Source organism: Tympanuchus pallidicinctus, unplaced genomic scaffold, assembly GCF_026119805.1.
Source record: "Tympanuchus pallidicinctus isolate F22 unplaced genomic scaffold, pur_lepc_1.0 scaffold3, whole genome shotgun sequence".
Lineage (NCBI taxonomy): Eukaryota > Metazoa > Chordata > Aves > Galliformes > Phasianidae > Tympanuchus > Tympanuchus pallidicinctus.
Window position 1 is genome coordinate 43006821 of NW_026294747.1, and position 27039 is coordinate 43033859.

The following is a 27039-nucleotide window of genomic DNA, read 5'->3' on the forward strand; positions in this document are numbered from 1 at the left end:
AGTTGTGTTACATTCTTGTGAACCTGAGGTGTGTCTCACTGGGAATGAGAAGCCAGAGAGTTGTTAGGCAAGCACTTTTTTATTGTGACAGCTGGCCTCATCATGGCTTGTGGAGCTCAGGGGCTTTATAACCTGTGGTAAACAAGGCTGTACTTTTTATTTTGGCGGGGAGGGGGGCGGGATTGGGAGGAGGAAGGGGGAACGTGGTTGTTAGTGCTGGAAGCAACCACCACGGAGGGGATGGTGCAGCTGAGAAGGGAAGCTGCACTGTGTTGTGCAAAATCTAGAACTGCCTTCTTGTACACTGAATGCCATGAGAGTAGCTGAAGAAGCAGCATATGTTTGAAAAACTTAATTCCTACCTTTTGCAGCAGAATTTCTGCCTCTTTATCCAATATTTTGGAACTCAAGGAAAAAAAAAGATTAAAGTAATAAAGCCAGCATGTTCCCCATACAGAAAAAAATATAGCAGGTCTGAATTGAAGGCGGGACTTAACTTCAGGGGCTCCAGTGAGTGAGCAGCATGAGCAGTGCACCAGGAAGAACCGTGCTAAGGAGGAACAGGACCCCTGAGAGGGAGAATGCATGGAAGAAAAAGGTGACTGAAAAATAAACAGAAGCACAGCTGTGCTGCCCTTCTCCCCCTTTCTAGAACTTCAGAGGAAGTGGCATTCTGCTCTGATGGGAGAGCAGAAACAAGTTAAACATCCACAAGTTTTGATTTGGTGCACAAAATAATTCCTACCTCCATTTCAGGACTCCTTGGTATATGAGAGAAGTGTTGAATTTAAAAATAACAGACTTCAGGGGCACAGTTAGCTTCAGGTGGTGATTGAGCACCTGGTGAAGGGCTGTGGCCTCAAGGAGCACGGGCAAATTGTTCACACCTGTGCTCCCCATGTGACCAGGAGGGGTGGAACCAGGGAGAAACCCTGGGCTCATGTAAGGGCCACCTACTGGAAGGGGAACATCTCTTGTACTTTGGCTGCTGCTGGTGGAGGATTGCTGAACGGCCAGAGAGCCTCCTCTCCAGTTAGGTGAGTTCCTTTCTTCTTTCTGCATTTCTGCGCAATTCTGCGGTTTCTGTGCTCTTACTGCCAGTTGCTGCTCTTGTCCTAAAACCTTCTGAAGCAGTTTGGGGCGCTCAGTAGCTGCAGCTACTCTGTTTCACACGATGGTCTAACTTCTGAGTACTTGAATGTCAAGAGAGGGATGCTTAATGCAGTTGTTTGGGTACTTTCATATATTGTCTTACAGAATAAATACAGCATAATTATATTGTTAAATCATTACCTCATTTCATACTGTTTATCCGTGAGCTTGCCTAAAGTTTTTTGGAATAGAAGCTAGTTACTGAGGATGTGCTTTCACAATTCTACTTTCTTTGGACAGGATTGAATACAGAACAGACCTTTCTCTTATGATAACTGCTTAGATTTGCATTGAGAGAGAGTAATCAATTATACAGTCTTGATTAAAAATGGGCTGCATTGAGATGTTCTAGTGATACAATTTAATTTTAAAATTCACAATAAGATTAAGAAAAAATAACTCAAGTTCCATTTGAATTATAAAAATTAAGGTATGTATTTCATAAATATTCATATCAAAAGCCATTTGTCAAAACATTCCAATACAAGTCCATAACAGGTGTCTGTCGAAGATGAGATTTGGCTTTTACCAACTGTTCATGAACAGATGTAACTTGCTGTGACTTGGTACTTAAATACACATGAGTACCAAACTGGAGGAAATTACTGAGGTCTGCCAACTGGAAGAGTGGGGTACCTGAGGGGCAGATGTTTATTTCCTGTGCGGCTCACAAGGTGTAGTTAGCGCGTATGGAATCTCTGCTGAACTCTAGGGAATGTAACTTCAATCAATGGAATGAGAAATGTGAGTGGTGTACAACAGGACTGTGTTTGTAAGAGGGTTTGTAAGAGAATCCTGTGGAAGTCAGCGCTACTTCAGTGAGTGGATGCATTTTTGTGGGCTAAGTGCAGTTCTTGATCCCAGAATGCTTGCAGCTAGAACTCCATTTTGGTAGCAAGTTGTACAAAAGCTTGAGGAGTAGACAATACTCAAGTCACAACAGAGTTCTTGTTTGAAAAGAGTTCTAAGTGTTAGCTTTAGAACTGGCTTTGTATTTTCTTCATCCTTATCTTAAACCTCTAGTAGTAGATCCAGCTCTTCCATAGGTACCCGCACTCTTAATTCTTTTTCAGTCATGAGATCAAGCGTCTCCTGCAGCTGCTCAGGGAAGTATTCCACTGCGTCCATGTAGAGTACCTAGAGAGGCAGTGTGGGAATGAGAACTTGCCATCTTTCTGTCAGAGCAACACAGATAGGGGAAGCAGGCAGACACGCAAACAGCCCTGGAGCCCTGTATACAAGAACAGTTGCATTTTAACTTGCCTATATGCTTCTGCTGTGCTTATGTTAAATTTGGTTTGCAAGACTCAGCTGCCTCTGGGTCACACAGAGAGAACTGTTATCTCCTCATCTCATGCAGCACTTTTCGGTGCTGATTGTTATGTTTGCCTCCATTTCAGATGTTTATCTTTTGCAGGAAGTCTTACAGTAGTTCTTCAGAAAGGTCTACTTTCATTTACATGTTGGTCATTATGATAACTACTAAATTATTACTTTAAAAAAAAATACAACTTCAAAAACTAGAGTGGTAACAGGCTTTTTTATTCCTATGCTTACCTTTGCCCAAGGACAGCTTTGAATGGCTTTATAAAACAATCCTTTACTCTTTTCTTTTTTTCCAACTGAAACCTGTGTGAGGAAAAAAGTGTTCACGTTTGCATACAGTCATGGCTGAAATAACAGAACAGCTATTTTAGCAAGGAAATTACTACTGTAAAGCTTGGTGTTCCTCTACTGAGGAGCCCTTACAGCTACAAATAGTAATAGCTGTACCGTTGGATCGGTCACGCTGTGCAACTGGAGATGTCTGAAGGGGGTTTCAGTGCAAATTCACAACCCACAGCTTCCACCACAGGAGCATCTTTGGTACCACAGAGGTGATAATGCATTCCTTTTGTGTACTGGTGTGTACTTCTCAGTATGACTTGTTAAGGTTGGATCCCCTTACATATGAAAATGAGCAAGTTAAATGGCATGTCTGGAAGGAGTTACAACTTCTCCCTCGATCTATTCAACTATTTGATAAGGAAAACACAGCTATGAATTTTTTCAAAAAGAGGCAGAGAGATCAGAATGCTGAGCCAGTCTGCTTAACTTAACAGTCATTCCAGTTATGGGTAAAAGCATTTACAGTCTCTTGAAATTTTTTGAGTTGGGCTGCTTTCAAAAACACCTTACAGGTATGGGATTTTATGACAACTCCAAAAAAACCCAATAATTCTAAGATACCAAAGATACACCAATTGTTTTGAGATGTTTGGAGAATAAGGGCTCTTCAGTCACAAGCTCACATTTTCTCTTGCTCTGACTACTGCTGAAAACCAGATTCCATGTCAGTTCCTAAAATCCAGAAATTCTTTCTCGTATCATTGACACGTTGCTTGCAGCAACTAGTTCTGGTGTGCTGTTCTCTTTACTGAGTTCTTTATTGAATAGCAATGCGTTTCATTACTGGAAGCTCCGCTCTCAGAGCTGTGCTGAAATCTGGCTGAACTGCTGGCTCGGTGCTGCCAAAGCCAGTTCTGGGATGCTTTGGCCTGTTTTGGGCTCCCAGCACAACAGAGATGTGGGTGTGCTGAAGGGAGGCCAATGAAGGACCACAAAGATTGGAACATCTCTCCCATGAGGGAGGCCGACGGAGCTGGGAATGTTGAGCTTAGAAAGAGCGGGCTCAGGAGGATCTTGGCTCATACAACTAAATGAATGGAGGCTGCAAAGAGGACTAAGGCAGCTCTTCTCAGTGGTGCCCAGTGCCAGGACAAGAGGCATTGGGTACAAACTGGAACACAGGAGGTGCCATCTGAACATCAGGCAGCGCTTCTGTATATGTGCCTGAGCACTGGCAAAGGTTACCTGGAAAGGCAAGAAATTGCTAGCATCTATATGAAACCACATTATCAGAAGCTATCACTCCTTGTAATTCATATGAATTAAGTTTTCCTTAATACTGCAAACAATAAGCAGCATTATAATTCAAAAATGTAACACCTTGAAAACGACATAAGCAGTGTTTCACGTTCCTTTTTTCCTGTGGTATTGTATATACTGTGCTGATGAGAAATTCCAGATATGATAAATACAGTAAAACTGACACCCTCTTCTTACCAGAAAGTTCAAATACATTCTCCACAGCAAGGGACAGTGGGTGCCATTTTCACTCTGAATCGCATGTTCAAATAGAGAGATAATCCTATTTGTTAACCCAGTTTCAGGAATAGTGGTATATATTTCACCAACATCTGCCCTGGAACACAGAGGGGGGGAAGAAAAACACAGTCACTTAAACACAAGCTAAAGACCACATCCAGATGAAAGAGGGTAGAAATCAAGGCACTGTCTATGCATAGGGGTTTGTACTTCAGGCTATAACATCTGAATGTTATAAAACATATCTGTAGTACTCGCTAATCCAATCAGTGATTTTTCTAAGGAGAAACATCCATTAAAAGCAGATAAATCAAAGAATTTTTCTGTATTCACAGAGCAGCTCCTTCAAAGGGAGTAGAAAATTTCTCTGAGAGCAATGATCTGCTATCATCTGATCTTAAACCACTTATCTTTAGTCTTCATTCAAGATGATGCATCCTTTGAAATTTGGCACAGCAACCCAAATTTGAGCCCATGTCAGCAAGCTGCCTTTTGATGTCTGTTCAGATTCACCACTGGCACCTTTGTTTTGGATCAAGCCCTGGGTTACAGCTCTGAATCTCAACTGTGATTAAGTAGAAAACCATTTTATTTTTCACAGTTTCAAATCCTACATTTTCCAGACGTAACAAGAGGGGTTTGTTTGTTTGTTTTTTAGCAATTACTTTCTACCTACAGCTGATACAGACTGCCTTATTTTTGATGTTTGCATTGAAGGAAGGAGTCTGCAGCACTTGGGGCAGACTTGGGGCAGTCTCACCCTGTGTGTTTTCCTTGACTCAGAGGTCATCTCTCTACTCTTGCAACATCCAACTCGTCTCTATAGAAGTGTGATCTATGGGAACAGCTACACCAACAGAATGATCCAGAAAAGAACTAAATGTCACAGAGAAAATAATCATTCTGGGATTTTAACATGGGTTTCCAGTAACAGTAATGAAAACCCATCACACTGTCGGTCTGTAATTAACAGCAAATCAAATTATAATCCTACTTTACATCTGATGGCTGTAGAATTCTAATTACAGTTTAGGATCACACTCACTGACTGCTCAGAAATGTCACTGTCTTGAGTGCATGCCTGTTGCCAGACTATGGCAAAGCATGAAGTGGGCACACTTGTTTCAATGCATACTGATAACTCTGTAATTTCATGAAGTGCTAATATGGGAAGCTTACAGCTGTGTACGTTCAAGATATCATTTTCCTAGAAATTTCTGCTTCTATGGGAAGCACAAAGAACCAAGCTGCCAACACTGGGGTATGTAGGTAGCACTAGAAAGGTACCTCCCAGTGATGAGTAGACAAGTTCAAGTTAAGGAGACCTAGTTTTAAGAATAAACACACACTTCTATTCCTCACAACTCCAACCTTTTCTTCCTTCCCCAAGAAAAAATATCTGAGTCCAGACCACGCTGCAAATTCTGGAAATTTCCAGCCTCTTCCACCTCGTAACAGCCCTGTATGAGAACTGTACTCTCAAGCACTCACTCTGGAAACAGATCTGCCACAACTGTGCTGTGACAAAGAAGTGAAGTAGGGCTGTGAGCTCAGCAAGAGGCCGTGATGCAGCTCTGTGTTACAGTACTTCTTGCTCGATGTACTGAAATGCAGCCATCTCTAAGCTTATGTCTGTTTTGACCATCTGAACAGATAGAGCTATTTAAAAGTTACTTAAAGCTGTGCACCATCCTGCTGCCAGTGCTAAGTAGCCCAACACAAGCGATACACCATCTGATCCAGCAGAAAGGGCATAAGACTAAAATCTAGGCCTGTAACTCTGTTCAGGATTCCGTCTCACTGTCCAGCCTTGGACAAAGAACTCTGCTTAGTCACAGATTCTTCATCTGCAAAATAAGAATGATAGTAGTGTTTCCTCTCCTCTGTAAAGCAATCAGATATGTTAAAAGAAAAGCATAATCATAATGAGCTGCAAGATATTACCTCTGGACATTCTCAATAAGTTTTTTTCTCATCTGCTCTGCTTGGATGGCAAACAGCCACGGCTCTAAAGAGTTAGCAGACCTTGTGACACCATCGAAAAACCTCCGTGCCTTGCTAGCACTGTGAGACTTCTTCTGGCTCTGGATGTATGCTCTCCATAGAGCCTGGTTGCTAGGAAACTGTTTGAGGGCCTCTGTTAGTGCTTCTCGCAAAGGACTCAAAGGATAAGCACTAATTTTCATGTGGAATCTGAGTAAATTTGCACGCAGCAGTGTGACAGCCTCAAGAGCAGTGGGAAAATGCTGAATGCTGGAAGTCCCTGCAGTATTTTCACATTTCTGTACATGAGAAGCTTCAAGCTTTTCCAAAGCCTGCGCACACACTAATTCTGCAGCATCAATTCCAACAGTCAAATACTGGAACACTGTGTAACAGCCAACTAAGTTAACCAGTTGATTAGAATTACTGGCCCGATCCTGCTCAGAAACCGGTGCCTTACTGAAAGAATCTTGCAGTGCATGCTCGTATGTCTTACGAGCTTTCAAGACGCCAACAGGCAGCACTTGTCCGTTGTAGGGCACGTATGGTCCGCTTTCAGTCAGTTTGGTCAACACATGAACAGCACGTGACGTAACAGCTCCTTCTAGGCTTTGCAGTAGCTCCACTTCCAGCTGGGCATAAAGCAGACTGAGGCTGCACAGCTGGGGACTCTTCAGTCCTCCCGTCCCTGCTGTGCAGAGGGCTGTGTCAAACACCTTCCTAGCATCGTCAGTGTTACCAAGCAGCCACTCCAGGTAGGCGTAGAGTTTCCAGAGAGCGAGGTTATTTCTGTTGTCAGGTGCTTTAAGGAGATTCTTGGCCAATTTTTTACTTTTCCTCCCTTGAGCTTTCAGCTTCTTCTTCTTTTTTGTTTGAATACACTGAACTACCTGCAGGGGAGAATAAGCAGAACGTGTTCTGAGACAGGTGAGGAAACAAAAAATATACTGTGAGATTTGGCCGTTGTTTTTATTTCATCGTTGTCTTTGATTTCACATCATTCTGCATTTCACCACTGGCCAAATCTGATGCTATTGAGTAAAGCTGTCAAGAGTTGTGTGTCAACAGCTCCCTTCTACACACCCAAATTATGCAGGCTTATGATTCTTGTGCCTGCCACTGCATACATTAAATATTATCAAATGCCACTCCTTTCAAAGGCCAAACAGTCAAAAAAAAAGGAGCTGCTAATCTGCAGTGGTCCAGAACAAAATATGAGATGCAAGTAGAAGCAACTTATGACCAGCACAATTAAACCTTCAAGTAGCTTTCACAGCAGAAATATGTTTTTGGGAAAAGCCTGCAGGTTTCATTGGAGACTTCCTGGTTAGGTACTCTTTGGGCAAGAGACAGGGAACTTCTCCATATGGTAAACACAGCGTTAAAGTTTCTTAAAGGTTAGGACAAACTTGACTTCAGTGGGAATCTATTCAAACAGTGTTACGTAACTAAATGCATGCTCAAGTGATAAGGAGTTACTTCCTCCAATAACACTGCAATTGTAACTCACACAGGAAGTCATACACCTTATCACCTTGTCCTGATAGGGTGATCATACCATGGTACTGGGGAATATGCACTTTGAAGAGCACTGATGAAAGTACTTGGCTCACACACTCTGCCTTGTAAAAAACAATTTGCATCCATTCTTGCCTAGCATATGAAGTATCTCATAGCAGGAGACAATATACTAACATCCATCCAAGACTGCAACAAATATTTTATTCCATGAAAATATGTGTCCATGTAACACAGACTGAAGAACAGGGTTTGTTTCTTTCCTTTTCTTAGCTGGCATTTACTACTTTGAATACCCAGTCCTATAAGACTTAATTTTCCTCAGTATTTATTTTACTCAGATGTAAACACACAAGAAAGTTACACAGCATAAAAGCAATTATATGCAGATTCCTCCTTACCTTAGATATTTCATACTGTAACCAACAAATGGACAGGTTTGATTTTTCCTTTCCTGAAAACAATGGAGATAGAACGTGAAAAACATTCTGTATGAACTCCTCTCCATCTTTACAGTGGCCTATGTGATGTCTCCTCCTTAGCATCGTGTCCATATGACCAATACTGCTGAATCCAGAAAGCGGCGTATCAATAGAAGTCAGTGGCTTTTCATCAGAAAGCACGTTGTCAAAGACATTATTTTCATCCATGGCAACATAGAGGTTGGGAGGAAAGAGCTTACTTATACATGGAACTCCCAGGAATTGCAAAAATGAATACACTAATTGATGCTGAATGTCCGGATTAGAAAGCTGGATTAAAGATGGCCCAAGATCATCAAATAATACCTAAAGATAAAATTAAAAACAAACTCAGTTAGTTTATGCAATCAAAATTCAACAAACCTGCAACTTAACTAACTAAAGAAGCTTTTGAAGCCAAAAAGGATTTATAATTACTATTAAATAGTAAGGAATTTGATTCAAATTAAAAACAGGTCTAGAGAAGATACTGATGAGGACATTTAACACATTTTTATTTGAAAATCAATGTTTGACTTGACCCAGCTCCCAAGAAGAAAAAGTTTCCAACTATGTGACTTGAAGCTAGCTGCAGGCAACAAAGCCTTTGTTTATTTAGTGCAGATATCTTTTTAAACAGAAGATCCGTGACGTTTCTGATCTGTAACAGATGAGGGAAACCACAGAACACAAAGACAGACTGTTTGCCTACAGCCCTTTCCTAAGTTTACCATAGCATCCCCAACGATTTCAGCAGAGTCAGCACCAAACCTCAGGTGAATTTTGAATTCCAAACAATTGAAAAAAAAAGAATTACTCCTTTAAAAATACCCATTGGCAATGAACTCAAATGCAAGGGTAATTTTTTAATCGCCCCTTGTTTTACTTTGCTATAGTGACCTGTCTTTCTGGATCTTCACAGTCTTCTTCTGCTTGATTTTTGGTTTTGTCTGGCCTCCAAGGTAACCAATGTCTTGATTCACGAGAATATTCAATATCCATCCAAATGTGCCACTTGGGGAGAGTTTTATCCTTTATTTCTTCATCCTCATCTATTTCTTCTTCATCATCATCGTCTAAAAACAAATCAGGGCACGCCCCACAATGCACCATTATTAAAGAAAAATTAATCTACCAAATCTATTTGACATACAGTGTAACTATTTACAAATGTAAACAAATACAGTGCTAATCAAGCAGACATACGACTGTGCTGAACATTTTTATATCGGAGCTCTGGGCTTTGACACCAACTCTGTACTGTTTCTAAACTTTTTGAACGAGTGAATCAATGTCAGCATTCAAACTTTCTCATAGAGAATAAAATTAAATGCCAGCAGGCTGTGGGATACTTGACAACAGCAGTTTATAACCAGCAGCCTTTTCATGCAGTGTAGGATTCTTCACTTCATACCTTCATACCTTACCGTGCTATCTCAAATGTGTTTTATGAATATTCATGAGAAAAATGCTGTAAGTAAAAAATATTATTATGATGTCAAACATTAAAAACAATGCTTGGCAATGTTGCTTTGAAATATCTTGTATTACAAAATTGTAAGCAACGTGTAACAGAAACCAATGTGGTCAAACAGAGACAAAAAGAAGTGTTTAACCACAGCCTTTTTTTTTTTAACCACCTTTGCTGATCTTAGATCTTAGACACTTAGATGTTACTAGAGTATTTTTTCTGTGACAGCACACCTTAATTTTGTGCTGTAACTGATGAGCACTTGTAAGTTAAAGAAAAGATGTATCTGTTTAAGAAATAGTCTTGACATGAAGGGAAGCACTGAAGATGACAGGACAGGGTGAGACTAAGCAGCAAGGAGGTGTTTTTTGCATCCCTTGTTGAGACAGCAACCTTCACTTCTACATGTTGCCTGCCTCAGAAGCACTCTAGTCAGAGGAAGAAGCAATTCCTTTATTCTCTGTGTCACACAGAGAAAGGCAAAGTTTTCCTTTTATTGCTATTCCTTTTATTGCTACTATTGCTACTATTATTTGCTGTAAGAAACCAAACTCATATGCTCCTACAATTAAACTAGGAAATGCATAGGCAGCTATCATCTAAATAATATAATCCTAGCTGCTCTGTGATAACAGAGTGTTAAGAGCTTCCTTTTACTTTAGATGGGCACAGGTCTGAACCAAACAGTCATGCCTTTCAGAACAGACTGCAGGATGTCCCTTCCCATCTCCCTCCTTTCTCTTCCCTAGGAAGGACAGCAGCATTCCATAAACAATAGGGGACATAAAACACTCAGACACATTTTTGAAGTGTGATATAGTTCATCTTGAGCTTGCTAATGCTTCTACGCAAAAACATGAGAAGAAATAGCTTGCATCATTCTAAATGAACTTTTTAGAAGAACACAATGACACACAACTACACACACTGATATGGGCGTACCAGGAGTGTCAAGAGCAACCCAGCCACCCTTTTCTTGTTGGTGCATCCATGCTCTCCAGCCTCTTGCTCCTTTTTCTCCAATTCGTGGTTCTCCACTATCCCAAAAGGGTTCAAAGAATTCCACCTGTTGTTTTTGGGCAGGGGAAACAAGAACAGAACATATTTAGAAAAATAATTTTTGCTATAATACAGACAGACTAAATCAACTTTGGTTGTATCTGAAGTTTTTGTTAGATGCTGCTTAACAATCCGCAGCAACTCAAATCCTTTGGTTACACATGTGGCACAGCACAGCTGTGTCAGCTGTGCTTATTAGCATAATGAGCATTTTGAAAAGGTATTAAGCTTTACAGAAAGCAGAAGACTTTTTTTTTTTTTTTTGTCAAATGTCCTTTGCAGATTCTTCAAGGATAAGGATCTGAAGTCCTCACGATGGGGCTCTCTGAACCCAAATTTTCCCTCCTCACATCTTTTTTGGATCCATGAAGAAATTGGTTCAAGCAGCAATGATTCAGATAACCATACTGCTATGGTCAAATCAAAATGCTACAGTCAGACACAAACACGAGTGGACTGAGATCAAGAAGAAAAGATCAGTTAATCATCTCTCAGGTTTCAAGATGATCAACAACCTTACGGCTTTTTCCAGTGAGTCAAAAGTCCATGGTTCTGGGCCTAACTCTGTCACTGCCTGTATGCAGTCTTCTCCTCTTTAGATTCAACTCCTACCCCAATTTCTGTATACTTAGCTCTTACTACCATCTCCTCCTCTTTAGATTCAACTCCTACCCCAATTTCTGTATACTTAGCTCTTACTACCATCTCTTCTATTACATGCTTCTACTGTGTACCAAACCTTGGAATGGACATTGACATGGGACTCGAATACAAATGTTAACAACAAAATTTACTCTAAGAAAAAGTAAGCATCAACATATTAGAAAATGCAGGGTTTACAGCAACTGCAAAATCTAATTTCTGGTCCTTATGGATTTATTCTTTGCACCAAGTGAGAAAGTGAATTGCAGAAACAGTACGGAAACAATGAATTCAAGACTGAGTCATAATGTTTCTAAAAGAAGGCAGAATTAGAGAGGTTCAACCAACTGTAAATCTAGCATTTTCTTATTTTCAGTAATTGCACTTCCCAGGCCTAGATACTGTCCTGTTAATTCTGATTTGTTTCCATCTGCATTCTTATGATTTTCTGAACACTACAAATAATCACACCATTTTTTGTATGATTGGAAGTGTAACTCAGTTTTTGTGTGTGTAACTATACCACACCTACCATCCTGCACAATAACTGAAGTCTAAACTTCTGGCACTTTAAGAGGATGCTGGTATTATCTAAACTCCAAAATGGCTTCCCTGGTAGTCAGTGGTGTTGATTTAGAGAACAAAAAAATGGTAGCTAAGTAGCAGATGCTAGAGAAGGTGGGGTAATAAAAGGATTTTTAATATTACCTAATTTTTGTCACTTACAGCAGGCTAACTGCTTAGCTGGTGCCTCTCTCCACCACTCATTAAAAAGGAAGTGGCTCCCAGCAAATCAGTGGGAGGATGCTATGCTGGCAATGACCCACTCTCTGAATAATAGCTGACTGTTACTGGGGCCTGTGCCTAACAATCTCCTGAGCAAATCTAGACAGAAGTGATTTAATACTTACATAGGATGTGCTGAATGGAATATCATGGGAAAACTAAAAGATGTTTTAAAGCATGAAGATGCTCCCCATGTAAATGTCAAAGAGTTACTGAGAACATGTAAAGGAGAACCTAAGAAAGGCTACAAGAACTGTCTAGCACAAAAAGCTCTAATGTATAGGTCCTTTCAGCTTTCTCCATCAACAACAGTAACAAGACAACAACAGGCTACTCTGGGAAAAAGTAGGAAAGCACTAATACCCAGACTTTGGTCAGCCAGCTGAATTTTCTCCATCTTTATTAGTAAGAAAGAGGACAAGAAATTACTGGTTATTTCACTTCCATTATGTATAGTGGAAGCATCAGTTTGACACACAGTTTCAGAGGACCCACAAGCATTTTTCCAATGCAGGCACCACCTTGAAGAACCACAAAGAAAGCTGTGATTCAAAATATTTTCCCCAAGTCCCTAAATTTCACCAATATTTTTCGGCCACAGCATTCTCTGTAATGCACAAGGACATAAACACGTTTAAATAGAAATTGCTACCTGTCCCTTTGTTGGCAGATCTTTTACGCTGTCAGGTTTAAAGAAGGTGAAGTCAATCAGAGCCTGAAACAAAGACACAGCCTTCTCCGAATGGCCAGCTTGTCTCAGAAAGTGGCACTGCTGAATAAAGATAGCTGCGAAGTAAAGGAGATGAAGAGTTAATATTTCAAAGGGTTTTGTTGTGAAGTATTTTATTACAGCCCACAAAAATACAAAACCCTAATTGGAGTGCTGTGCAGTGTAATTGTTCTGGAACGATACCAAAATCCAAAAGATGGGAATAACTGGCATCAAAGCATGTCAAAAGTGTTGTAGCCTGATCAATCTGAAATCCTCTCAATGTCATGTTTAGATACACACATAACAATGTATGTTTATGTAACTGATTCTGATCCTTTTGTCTATCTATTTATATTAAGAAGTGGCAAGCATCTTACCCCTTTTGTCTTATATTCAGATTTACATCAGATGCATGCATACAGAACTTGGAATTCAGGTAAAACATACAGACTAGGTGTTTAAATAAATCATCCTGCAGAGCCACCAATTGTTTCTGATAAAGAAGAAAGACTTAAAGAGATTCCTGAAGGTATTTAAACAACAAGAAGCGTGTGTAATGCACCTAACAAATCCTCCAAAGCATTGTAACCAGTGCAGACAATTTTCCCATCAATTCTGGTATTTAACTGCCACGGGGAAGAAAATGTTGTTTCCTAGCTAATGAAGTTTGATTAAAATTTTGTGATGAAAGAGATTACTTCATTGGGTCCTGCTGCTAAACAGAAGCCAAAAATAAATGATAAGCTAAGATTTTCTGTGTGATAAAAAAAGCAACACATACTTGAAGCAAAACAAAGATGAGCATTTTTTGGTGGTAAATACTGAAGACATCATGAATGGGTATTTGGTTCACTCCACAATGCTAAGACCCTTCTGCAGAGGAACCTAAAAGATACGGATGTTTCTGCCCAGACCTCTACATACAATTTTAGAAGTAGGACTCCCTTCCCACAGCAAAACCCGAGAATGCTTATTTTCACTTGCTTTACATTCAGGGATCCCAGTAAATTTAAAATGTAACAAGTTCTATTAAACAGTTTGAAAACTGGCCTATAATTTTAAAACAAAACTAACCTACTTCCTTAACGTTTTTAACAAATAATTATTTCCAAGCAAAGTCCAATGCACTGCACGGAACTGCACACTAGATGGCGCAGTCCAACACTATTTAAAACCAGCTCTTAGATTTAATCACAATCAAAGGTCAAAGGTTGAAGACAGAAGTCCACCATACATCTACAGTGCTATTCCTCTCATAGCTCATTTGTGAAATTCATAGTGCATTCATGTTAACAATAAATGAAGAAAATGGTCATTTGCCTAGTAAGTACGCTGTCAGCTCAAAATTAGCTGAAGAATCGCACAGGCGTACTGAAACAAGCAAACAAACAACCAAAGCACCTGTCAGACCAAAAAAACTCCACACTGGAAGCTTCTCCACTCCTATTACTTGAATTTCAAAGTGCAGTGGGAGAGAGGGAAGTAAGAAATCCAGAAAAACAAAGGGAAAAAAAAAAAAAAAAAAAAGGGGGAAAAATCCTCAGCAGTGCTTGTAAACAAATGGCTACAGTGTTAATACGTAAGTAGAAATTAAGAGTGAACTGAAACACAAGACGGGTTGATTTTCTTTTCTAACTATCTATAAAGGTAGACATGTCAAGAAACAAGTTTTCTGAAACCATCAATCAACATAAAAATATTCAATTAGTTGAAGAGATGATAGAAAAAAAAGTTTCTCATAGCAGTTACCAAGTCACATACATTCTGCACAGGGAAAAAATGAAAGAAAAACCATTCTGTTTGCAAAATACAGAAGGCTGAATGAAACATCTATCCTGAAAAGCAGCCATTGCAATTGGTGTACAAAGTGATTGAAATATTAGAAATCAGAAGCAGTCTGACCAATCAGAAAATACCAGGCAGTGCAACAGCCACCTGCCAGCACAGGACTTTTCCTTTACAGCACATTTTCCAGTGCTTGATCCAAAATGAATCAGAAGACTGTAACAGATCTGAAATTGAAAATAGTTTATAACCCAGCAACTCAACCTTAAAATCCCAGATTGGATGCTGTATAACAGATAGCATCATTTCTCAAACAGCAGTTACAGGATTTGGACAAAAATAGAGACTTCTTCAACTGTGCCACAAATGAAGCAGCATGAACTACATCGCAATAGACAAATAAACCCATATTCATGGTGATACTATTATTTCCCCCCTCAGGGTATTCATAGATTAATGATCACAGTGACTCTTGGAGGTAGACAAGCATAATTGAAATGGGATATGTCACATTCCTTTGGCTCCAAATAAATTTAAAGGCTGTGCCAGAACTGAGCAAAACCTGCTTCTTCCCTGGATCCAGTCCAGCATCCTAACCATCCGACTAACTATCCTTCTAGGGATAATTATATAATAAACTCTAACTGGTAGATAAACACATCTAATAAACACAAAAGGCATGATCACATGCTATTACAGCTCAGGATTCTGAATCTACTAATTGGGACTCTTGAGAAAACTTACTATCCTTCTGTTTTCTGTATTCAAGTAATTAATCAATAACCTTTTGTACAAAAGGAATTGTTTCTTTCACAAGCCAACCTTTTTTTTCCCCTTATTCTTTTTTACACTTTTTAAAGATAAAGCACATCTCTTGGCTGTTGACTGCATTTCTTCAGCCTTGAGATTTGTACTGTAAACTACTCAGCACATTAGACTTTTCTGGATGTTACATCACAAAATCTTCAGGGAAAGACAGCATCTGGTGCATCCATATTTGGGTGGAATATCTGCATTAATTCTCAGCTAAAAACTCAAGACTTTGAAAAGGTAACAGAATTCCCATAATAGATAGGAAAATCTACTCTTCTAGGGAATGTAGTCAACTTTTATGAAGACCTTTCCAGTGGTAACACAAAACAGAGAGAAAGAGCCTTACCAAGCATGGCTTCTTCTGTGCCAGGCAGCGGAGGATGTGATACCATGCTGCCATCCTGTACAGCTGCCAAGGTAGTCAAACATTTTCCATAGAGGCTATTGATTTTAGAAACAGAAAAGGTACTGAACTGACTTTGGCAGAACAGGAGATATTTCTTCCACAGCTCTGGATTATTGGGATGTATGAAAATTAGCTTCTGCCATTCTTTGATCACAGCTGGTGATTCCCAGAATTCCGTGCAAACATTCAGCCTGGCGAGTTTCAGATCAACGTTACTTGGATTGCTTTCGATTGCCCTCTCTAAAATAGCTAGTTTCTTCTCCAAGATTAACTTCAGTGATTTTCTTCTTACTTCCTGCTCTCCCATACTGGCATAAGGGCTAGGTCCTCTCATTAATTCATCCTTTAAACAAAACAAAGATCACAACAAAATTAGGAAGAATCATCACGAGAAGAATGCTGACACTTGTGAAATGAATTAGCAGCTCGTTCTGTGTAGCAGATTCATAGTGAAATATAATGTTTGTGTACTTATTACTCAGAAAGAAGCAATCTGTCAATACACATACCTGAAACGAAACAAAATTCATCCAAGCCTGAATATCTCTTGGGTTTTCTCTGACTTTCTTATTATGTTCTTCCACTTTTGTCATTAGAATGGGGTTAACATTTATCCCAGGCTCTTGAAACGCCTGCTGTGTGTTTACAGGCTCACGTTCTTCACCTTTGTACCCTTTTCCTTGTAGCCACTCTGTAGTTGATGGATCATAAATCCCAAGAGGATTTACTTCTGTTGTGTCAGAAGGATCGCTGGCTTCCACATGGAAAACTGGTATAAATGCAGCTGGCTCAGATGGAGAACTTTTATTGCAAACAGGAATCCCATCTGTGTTCAGGCTCTTCACATTGTTCTTTGAGAAGTAGCGCTCAGGTCGCCTCTGCAATTGCTTCTTCTCTGATGTTGTGCTGTCCCAAGATATACACTGTTTCTTTGCATCTATGCCAAGACAGGACTCTCCTCTCCTTTTGTATCTTAGAAGGAAAAATACAATTAAACATCTTCTAAAGCACACATTAGAAAAAAATAACTCATTTCTGAAAGAAAACATGAAAGAAGTACATAAATTCAAATTGACTCAAATGACATATGCATAGAGCTTCAAAAGAGTAAGAACTTGGCAAATTTCTTCTTATTTAATGCACCAATGTAATTATTTTTGCAGTGACATCAGAATTTATACTATCACTCTAAGCTTACTCTCAGTTCAACAGTATCTGTCATGCTTGCAGAGGAAAAATTATTTTTTCCTATCACTTTAAGCCATCCAGGCAGACAATATTGGGCAAAGATGAACAATCCTGTCTACAGCAAAACAAATGTTCCATCAAAATATGAAAATGTTCTTTATTCCCATTATTTCAATTATAATTTCAATTATTTTAAGATATTTCCACCCAAAGCAAAGTTAAACTCTGAAATAAGCTGTTCAGATATTTTCTCATCTTCGTACACATTTGAATTGTCAAACATTTCACAATCAGTCTCAATTTAACAAGTCTTGCAGAGATTCCATGACAGTTTGAATACCAATACAAACAGATTCATTGTACCTTGCAATGTCCCCTCGATACAGGGATTTGTAGGCCCAGTTTGCAGGGTCTGATTTTTTGTCTATTCTGAAAGTTTCTGCTGTGAAAGCCTGGACATCATCCAGCCAAACAAAGCGGTTGCTGGTAAGATTTGATGTTTTATCATCTAGACTGATGAAAACAAGAAGTATATTGTAGTTATTCATGTGCATATTCAGCATTACAAAAACAAGAAGCATTGCATTTCTGTAGTTCACAATAACTTAATTTACCCAAAGCCATGGCACATGATTCCTTACTGCAAAGTCAGTCAAACACTAGGAAAACAAAACAACCAAGCAGAAATACACAAATAGGGCCATCAAAAGAGAACAAAAATATGTCTAGCATTTTCAAGAACCGGACTGAAAAGTAATAAACAGATTTAACAAATTAATTCCTTGATAAATTATGTTTTTAAAACAATACTTTTCTAACTTAATTGTCTCACTAAGATGCTACAATAAAGAAAAAGAAGATAACTTGTAAGAGGATTACAGAATCAAAGAATGGTGGTATGGCATTAGAGGCTGAAAAATAGCATTTTGTGGTTGAGAATTTGCTCTATCAAACAGTGTTCTTGTGCTCTTTGTATCTGTTGTGGTTTCCTCTAGTAAATAGGAGGCATTACTTTCGGAGCAACCTGTAGATGTGAGAACTCAAGTGGAAATTGCACTTGGCTGAGATCTAGAGGAAACCACGAACTTCCAGTCTGAATTCAATACAACTACTTAACTTAGTGAATGAGTTTTAAGCCCTCAGCAGCTTTCAAAGCCTTCAAGATAGTCAAAATAGGTCTCCAAACATCTTCAAAACTGTTTCATTATGACCATGTTTTGTTTTAAAGAACAGCACTTCACAGAATATTTTAGTCACAGTATTTCAGAAATAACCTATCAAGTGTTTCCAACTCCTTTTCATTGTTTCAAAGATATGTTTGATCACTTAAAGCATAGGGAAAAAAACATAAACAAAACAAACACCAGAAGCAAAAATCTCATTCATTAGGCAGAAAAAAAAAAAAAAAAAAAAAAAAACAACCCCCAAAAAAGTGAAAAATACACTGAATTTAGATCCTGTATAGCATTAATAAGTACATACTTTGTGGCAGCTTTGTCCTTGATGTGCTTCGTGTCCAGGTCTGATTCGCTGCTACTGGAGTCCCCCTTGGCTTTCTTTTTTGTCTTAGAGTGGTGATGCTTTTTCTTTTTCTTTTTCCTTTTCTTAGTTGACTTTTTCAGACTCTCATCTGTATCACTTTCCCCTGATAAATCTGATCTTGAAGTATTCCTATTTGGAAACAGGTATATACTTAGATATCTGAGTAGTAAAACTGTAAAGAGGCATCACTGTAAGAAAGCTCATAATTATGTTCCCCTTCACCTTTGTTCTGTCTGTATTTTGGGAGAAGAGAGTTATCAGCAAGCCATTCAATGAAATACAATAAATCTGCAGTAAATAACATACAGCAATATAATAATAATGATAAACAACATGATTTTTTTTTACATACTATTTTGCAAAGTTGAATTAAGCATGGTGAGTTTATTATATCATTACATTTGAAGGGTAATCTGTAGATTCCTTAGTTTTGTGACATTAAAATTTTGAAAATGTATTAAAAAATAGAATACAGGACTGATAAACAGAACTGTGATGGCATTTATCTCAAACAACACACGCAAATGTAAGCAGAAGCATACGGAAAGAGGTATTCAACTGTGATTCTTACAATAAAGACATTCTGTCTCATTTCCACCAACAGTCAACATGAATATGAGAGCTTGTATCAAATTAAACATGACTAAGTTTTCATACTTGGCAACTACAACTGGATTCCGTAAATTATTAGGTTTTAGTTGTAGTCTAGATATGTCAAGTGTAGCAACTGTTCCGGCAAAGGTACTGAAATCAACCAGCCCTTCAGCAAATATGGTGCTGAGAGCACATTTTTGTAAAAGGGTAAAATCAGGCACTTCAGTGATGAGCACGCTCTATGCAGCTGCACAATTTGATACATGTAATATCTCATTAATTCACATCTTTAACTAGTTCTTAAAAAGTAAAATAATTCCTATACTTGACTGTGAAATGGTTGACTGAACTGGTTTTCACAGAATAATCACAGTGATGATCCTTAATCTTTACATTATTTCAAGGGCCACAGGACGTTCAGAAGCTAATGAAGAATCATCACTCAGCCCCCTTTCCTGCCAAAATAACAAAGAATTAAATGTGGCTGTGAGAAAATGAAAATGGGAATGTAATTACGTAAGTATAATTTCTCATTATTTTAAGTTAAAGGACATGGAAGTGTTATTCATACTTCTATATATGACTCAACTCAGGACTTTTAAAATAGTGAACAGTGAAATGAAAAGCGGCGCTAAAAGCTCCTGATTCTGGTCTCACATAACAAAAGATAAGCAGGACAGCAGAAAGAGGCTATTTAATTAAAGAGATACTGAAGTACATTCTACCTTCTTAGTGGTGATTTTTCAGGGGTGAGATTTGCAGCTTCTGCAGTGCGCTGATGCAGTAACAGGGCATCTTCCGTAGAGAAGCTTGGGTTACTAAGCCAGTCCAGTTCTGCGGGTAAAAAGGAGATCGGTGCAAACTAATTTGCTGTGGTTTTTTTAAAGTTGGGGGGTTAATGTAATCAACAGACAGCTAAATTTACAGCACATGTCACTAAGTCATGAGGAATAGTTGAGCGTTGGAGAGCAGCCCATCAGATTTCCATTTAGCAGAACGCCAGGTTTCAACAAGGTAAAATGTTTACGAGCTGCAATCTTCTTGAGACATCAATCTAAGTTTTTTAAAAGACACTGTGTAACAACACTTAAAAGTTCATACTGAAAGCAGATAACACATTTCATATACTGCTATATACTCAGAAAAAAATAATCTCTCCCATGCCCATTTAACATAGAAAAATTCTAACTTTGAAAGTAAATTTGAAAGAAAAATAGAGAAGGATGTAATTACATGAGAGGAGTTGTTAATGAATGTAATGCAACATATGCAAACTTAGAAAATTACAAAATACACTTTATTCACTGTATGGAAAATATATTTAACACTATTTTACTGATAGGGACAACCATTACTGATAAGAACACTCAAATGTTTTACACAAGATCAAAGCATTTCTCTGGATTCTCAGTTCTTTAACCACTGTAGTATCATTACCCTTTGAAACTGTGTGAGAAAAGGCTAACTGATGTTCGTGTGGATGCTTTGGTTGGCGTTTAGCATCTAGACCAAACATTTCAGTCATTAGATAAGGTGCTGACAAGATGTAAAGATGTGGTTTTGCCATAACTTCACTGATATTAAAACTCTTATTTTCATAAAGGAAACCTGGAAATTTCTAAGTGTGTGAAAGTTGCTAACATTTAATGAGGAATGCTATTTAGCAGAAGCACGGCGTGTAACAGCAGCCTTGCCAGTGCCACGCCATGCAAGTGGACAAAAGGAACGCATTTCATCTCTGTGCTCTTTACAACCATTTCTGCCTCCATGTTCTTCCTGTCACATTCTTGTCTTTGTGTTTTTGACTACACTGACTCTAATCCTTAAATAGCACTAACTCACTGGCTGCCAAGCCATACATCTCTCCTCCTTCAGAGTTCTTCTTTCAGAAATATCTCTTCATACCATACTTCTTTCTCCTGTCTCGTGTCTCTGACTTGTTGTCCACAAAAGGCTTTAAAATGGAGCAGGCTACAGAGCAGCTTGCTAACCTAATATGAACTCTCAAATCCCCATAATCAAGCACGGCTCCATCCTCATTCCCCAGGAGATGGGAAGCCCAAGGAGAGCTCCTCCCAGCTCATGCTGAACCTCCATCCTGGGGCGCTGAGATGCAGCCACTCTGCCCAGCCCGACCCACCCCCTGCACAGCACTCTTGTTCTCAGCTCACTGAAACCTAACAGGTAAAACTGAATGATGAAAACTCAGTCTAATGTGATTGTGACCCTCTGCCTGGCAACTGGAACCACCACACCTAAGGCAAATATTGCCATCCTTTGGTGCCAATCAGCACAAGAAGCTTTTTTTTTTTATTTCCCTCCAAGGAAATTCCTTAACTGTTCCATATGTGAAACACACAGGACTAAAATTCTAACCTGAAAACTCCATCCCTAATTGAGATAATTCAATAACTGTCTCATAGCAGAGCGCTGCTTTGCACAGGAGATATTTCGACCAGATTAATTTACTGTGATGTTGATTTAAAAAAATTGCTATTTTCCATACGTTCAATTATTTCTGCTCACGTTGGTATTGAAGAAGCAGGGTAAAGGAATACAGGAACAAAAAGCAGCCCTACAATATTTTTCCGCTGGTCACACTCTGGTGTTCCTTACACACAGACAAATTTAGAGAAGATAAATCAGCCCAGAGAACTCCAGATTTAAGTAAATACAACTAATCTGTGCATAAGAACTTTATTTACTTACAGAAATAAAGGATAAGTCCAATTCCTTTAAAAAAGAATCCATCACTGTTCAGATTTGCATAGTATCACCCAGATCCGCCCAACAAAGCAGGGAAATTTACTGGTTGGCAGTCAGTGGTGTAAAGGCTCATGACTAAAGAACTAGAACTCACTAGCAGACAGAGCTCCTCAAAATCATTATATCTATTTCAAAGACATGCAGAACATTATCCAATTTGTCACTGGCCAGATCTTTCATAATGTACTCCAGGCAAGAAAATCTTCTCCGTAGAATTTGATAAACTGCTGTTTCCCTTTCCAATATGTAATAATTCATTTACTAGTGTTATTTATTTTGGCAGGAATTTACTGTAATATAGTTCTGTATTGATTTGAATGAAATATTATGGTTCAAAACCACTTGAAATATATTAATACCGATACTCACAACACTTAATAAAACACTGGCTTAGGCTTGTCAGAGAAAAAGGTAAGCCAAAGCAAAAAGAAGTTAAATTTCTTTCATAAGCACACAGAACTGCTGGGATGAGATCCAAAATTCAAGCCTTACAGTACCCAGACCACTATGAAAAAAGTCTACGACATTAGAAGATGTTAGGTCAAGATCTTAAACATGTTATACATCACAAAAGAGGTTTTTCATTGATTTCAAAAGCATAGCATCTGGCCCTCCAATAATTAATGCAGGTAATGCATTTTTCATATTACTTGACCATGTAAACATATTAGGTGCAGAATGCCCAAACAAGGAGAAAAAATGTCTGTACAACAGGTATGTTAACTTTTATAACCTTGAGAGTTAAGGCATTACGGTTCTAAATAATTTTCAAATGGACGTACAGGTCCTTAGCAGCACTAACAGTGTCAGTCTGAAAACTAAAACAAAAACAAAACAAACAAAAAACCACACAACTCACTGATATATATTTCTCTTTAATTGCATTATTTGTTAAATCTCTGTTCATTTTATCAGTTTAATCAAGAAAGTAGTAAAGCTTCAGCTGCTTTAAAAGAAACAATAAAACCTGGGGCTGATCAACCATATAAATTTCCCTGAGGCACAACCCACTCTTGAAGTCTGCAAGTCTCTCCCGATAGCACTTATAGCTGATCTGGCAGAAGAGTGAAACACCATCTTTACATTTCTCTGTTTGGAAGGCTGACAGGAATCACATTCTTACATGAAGAGTGAGTTGGTGAAACTCCTGCTTTTCCTTCTCCCTCATAAGTCAGCAAATGAATCTTGCAGCTTACAAAAGAACGAAGCCTGGATTTCTGAGCTGTATCCTAAATCCTTTTTACTGCCAACTGCTGCCACAGCTTCAGGAATTACCTGGGTTCTCCAGACCCTTCTACTTCCCCACATCCCATCACCACTGCCAGGGCAGCATGCAACCTGTGCTCCACCAGATGTTTATTAGTTGGCCAACGTGTGCATGATCAATGCCAAGCAGCTCAATTCGCGTTACAGCCTCTCTTGCAGGAGTGGCACTCACACAGATTTCTCTTTTCTAAGCAACCGTAGATTTTTGTCAAATCTCTGAATTTGCCACTTTTACTTCCCACTCAAAATGAAATTTATTGAAAGGGTTAAAAATATTGAAGGGGAAAAGAGAGATACTAAGGGAGCAGGCCAGCAAACATGAGATTCACTTCCCTAGGAAATCTGCATTAAATATAGCAAAATAACATCTACTAAAATCTGTAAGTGTTGTTAACAATGTTCTAAGATGTTGGATTAGCTTTACCTGTTACTCCCTTACTGATGTGAAGTCACTCACTAAACATGTTGCAATACACTTAGAGTGGTGAGCATAACCAGATTTCTTGATAGCTCAAATGGGTGTTTCACTGCCTTACAGAAAGCTCACCTTGAGAAATGGGGTCATAAGCATTAATCCCTGACTGCCTGTAGCTTCATTTTACCTGAAAGATGAGATCTAGCTCCATTTTTAAAATATTGAAGAATTACACTGCAGGCTCCAACCCCTGTAGCACAGTCAATATGTCTCTGTGGGCACATGAGTGAAATGGTTAGAATTCTCCAACTACAGTGTTTTCTGAACAATTTAATCAAACCAATCGAATACTTTGGAACGAGCTGAACTATTTTTTCCATTACACAACATGCAAGCCCAAACTTCCTTGTAAATCTCTCCAGTGCATCAGTTAGCTGGATACAAACATTTCAAACATCAAAATGGATTCCAAACTTTATATGCTACCATCTTAATGTTTTTCGCTTGTCAGTTGTCAAAAAAGCTTAGTATTCTCACAAAACAGACATATGTTCTGAGAGAACGTAACAAATGAAAGACATAAAACATTTATTTTGTGATGCATGTACTTGTTATTCCTCTAGAAGCAATCTAATGGGGTTTTTCATACTTTCCCCAAAATAATAAAAAATAATAACAATTAAAGTGCATATCTACAGGGACAACTTTTAAGAGTTACAGAGTTGTGCAAAGAACTTTTGCTGCCTTTCAGAATCCTGAAAATCTGCTTTTAGCAATAATCAGTGCATTATCTTAACTATAAAATACTTTGGATTGTAAATGATGCTGTGCATAATGCTTACATTATTGTTGGTGGGGTTAATTATTACCACTGCTCTGTTCACTACAGCTACTGATAAATTTGTAATCAAGCCTTAATCTTCACAATCTAACTGAAAGAAAAAGTACACAATATTACTTTGAACTCCAGAAGATGCTGAAATTCAACCATCTAGCAGGACAGGACGAAGTACAGCCAAACTTCTATTCCAGAGAGCACTTAGATTTATATAAACAGGTTATGAAAGCTTGTAACAATGTCAGACAGAGGTGAGAAGAACCACACAGGGCAAGAATGTTTACATTACTACCTCAGTTTTTATGATAAAAATACTAAGCAGTCCTGAGTGTATCACGTTAAAAAACACATACTCAGTGATCTCCGTATCATGATGGACTTTGGCTTCATATCAGCTCCAAGGAAGCAGAGCCCATCTATCAAAGATACTGAAGTTGCCCATCAAGTTCTCAAGTTCTCACAAGCTGAATGTGTGAAATTTGATATATGCCACCATAAATGTGGTTCTGAGTTAATACCTAATTTTTATGACTTATACTGAAACACGATACTTGAAAACTAAGTACGAAAGTGGCTAAAACATAAAACGAACAAATGACAGTTCTTAAAGCTATGCCAATATTTATACAAAAAACATCCAGTAAACCAAAATGTAACTCGTAAACAATTAAAAAATATATATATAAAAAAAAAATCTAGAAATCTAGACCTGAAACTACGCCACTAAGCCTCAAACATCTTCTTCTATGTAACTTGATCTTCTAGACAGGCAGTCTGTGGTGACACATTCTGAATGGCAAACCTAAAGGGATCCATTATCAGAGTTTTAAAATTTAAGCACAGGCCTCACTATTAGAGAAATCTCACTGCACCTCTGCTTGGCACAGCAGCTCCTCTCTTCCTAGAAGCTATAATTTGGGATCTTATTCAATCCACTGTTCCCTGCACCAAGGGTAATTAGCAGAAAGGCTTCTCAGCATGGCTAATGCATCTCTGTACCAGCAGAGATTGCAGTACCAACAGCTGCAATACCATCAGGGAAATGTGGAGCTGGTAAGGACCTGGCAAGAAGCTAACCCAGCCTGTGTTCCTAAAAGCCTTACAAACTCACTGTGATGACTGGACCAAGCATACAAGAAATCTACCCCAGACAAACAATTATCTTTGAGCTTCCCCTCCATTATATAGAGTTCTTTACTCATTTAATAAAAGTACAACTCACTAGACAGCAACCATGACAGTCAGAAATACAAATTGAATCATCATTTCTGTAACAGCCTTCCAAAAATGATCCTTTGCAGCTCTAAATGCGACTAAGGAAATTGAAATAACACAGTAAGTATTGTTTTTTATGCTGTCCAGGCTAGCGAGGAAAAAACACTCCTTTGCTGCATAAAACAAAGCACACCTTCTCTACCAGACACAAAGCTGACTTTCCAAACAAAGACGGGCATTTCTACAGCCATGCTTCCAGGCAGAGCTGGTATCAAAGCGAGCACAGCCAAAGCACAGTAGAGAACGCAGCAGGCGAGGGCGGGGCCAAGGCGAGCGAGGCCCCTCCCTATAAAGCAGCCCTCACGGCGCGCTCTCGGCATCGGTTGCGCTCCCCGTGGACCCTGAAAGCAAAGCGCCGTTGCCGCGCACAGGACCCAGCAGCGGCACAGCGGGCCGGCCGGCCAGAGCGGGGCTGCACGAACCGGCACGGCGCAGGAAGCTCCCTAGACAAGCGGAAGGGCTCAGCAGGGCCGGGCCGCGGAGCGCTACTGGGAGGAAGAGAATTCCCCGTGACTTTACCTTTCCTGGAGCCCTCGCTGCTGCCGGCTGGGGCCTCCCCGGGCTCTGGGGCACCGGCGAAAGCCGGGAACAAGGCCATGTCCCAGCTCTCGCCAGCAGTACCTGCCCGAAGTGCCCCGCGGAGCGACGGAGCAAGATGGCGCTGCGGCGCCGGGCATGCTGGGAGGTGTAGTCCGCCTGCCCCAGCTCCCAAAATGGAGGCGGGAACGCGGCAATTCCTGAAGGCAGGCAGGCGGGCTCGGTGCTGCGGGTGTCCTGCGTTCTCCGAACTTCTGATGGGGCTGCCGTTCAGCCTGTAGGGAAGAGTAGGGGATGAGGGTTCTACAGTCAGAGGCTTTCCTTCCCTACCGCCCAGTTTTCCCTCGTGCAGAACGCTGGGAGCGAACACTGACTGCAGGTCTGCCCGGCCAGAGTCCATCCCAAATGGCGCTAGCAACGGTTTAGGGGAGGGATAACTATTCCTACATGCAGAATTTATACGTTTTCTAACCGGAGGAGACGCTTATCATATCAAATAGCATCAATGAGCAAGCCCTCCATAAAGGAGATGGGAAAACAACAAACACTTTTATTCTTATGACCTCTTGGGCAGAATGTTTAATTATGAACTGTGTGTAGTGTGAGGAAAAATGCAAGCATCCCTATTTATTTCTCTACATAATTTTACACACCACTATGATACTTCCGTTTTTTTTTTTTTT

The 27039-nt window shown here is 39.4% G+C and overlaps 1 protein-coding gene across 3 annotated transcripts; it reads right to left on the bottom strand.

Annotated features, from left to right (window-relative positions):
• Nucleotides 1–1562: 1562 nt before the first annotated feature.
• NRDE2 (NRDE-2, necessary for RNA interference, domain containing) lies at nt 1563–26475 on the bottom strand. Of its 3 annotated transcripts, XM_052693874.1 has the most exons (14): nt 26339–26475; nt 19985–20093; nt 18606–18794; nt 17487–17636; nt 16445–16907; nt 15876–16278; nt 12872–13005; nt 10675–10798; nt 9162–9337; nt 8202–8588; nt 6244–7172; nt 4258–4396; nt 2710–2781; nt 1563–2289 (listed from the first exon to the last, which is right to left on the bottom strand). In XM_052693874.1, the coding sequence occupies exons 1-14, from the start codon at nt 26415–26417 to the stop codon at nt 2164–2166; spliced, it is 3480 nt and encodes a 1159-aa protein (XP_052549834.1). In that variant the 5' UTR covers nt 26418–26475; the 3' UTR covers nt 1563–2163. The 3 variants fall into 3 exon arrangements, with proteins under 3 accessions (XP_052549834.1, XP_052549835.1, XP_052549836.1); XM_052693875.1 differs by lacking the exons at nt 1563–2289; nt 2710–2781 and having other exon boundaries at nt 4276–4391; XM_052693876.1 differs by lacking the exons at nt 1563–2289; nt 2710–2781; nt 4258–4396 and adding an exon at nt 4408–4864.
• Nucleotides 26476–27039: the final 564 nt, after the last annotated feature.

Excerpts from the sequence above, each read along its gene's own strand:
- NRDE2 (XM_052693874.1), bottom strand. The coding sequence starts at position 26,417 with ATGGCCTTGTTCCCGGCTTTCGCCGGTGCCCCAGAGCCCGGGGAGGCC. Across the intron at positions 18,795-19,984 it reads GAAAAATCACCACTAAGAAG|GAATACTTCAAGATCAGATT; the intron begins GTAGAATGTACT and ends GTTTCCAAATAG. Across the intron at positions 4,397-6,243 it reads CTTATTGAGAATGTCCAGAG|GGCAGATGTTGGTGAAATAT; the intron begins GTAATATCTTGC and ends TCTGTGTTCCAG.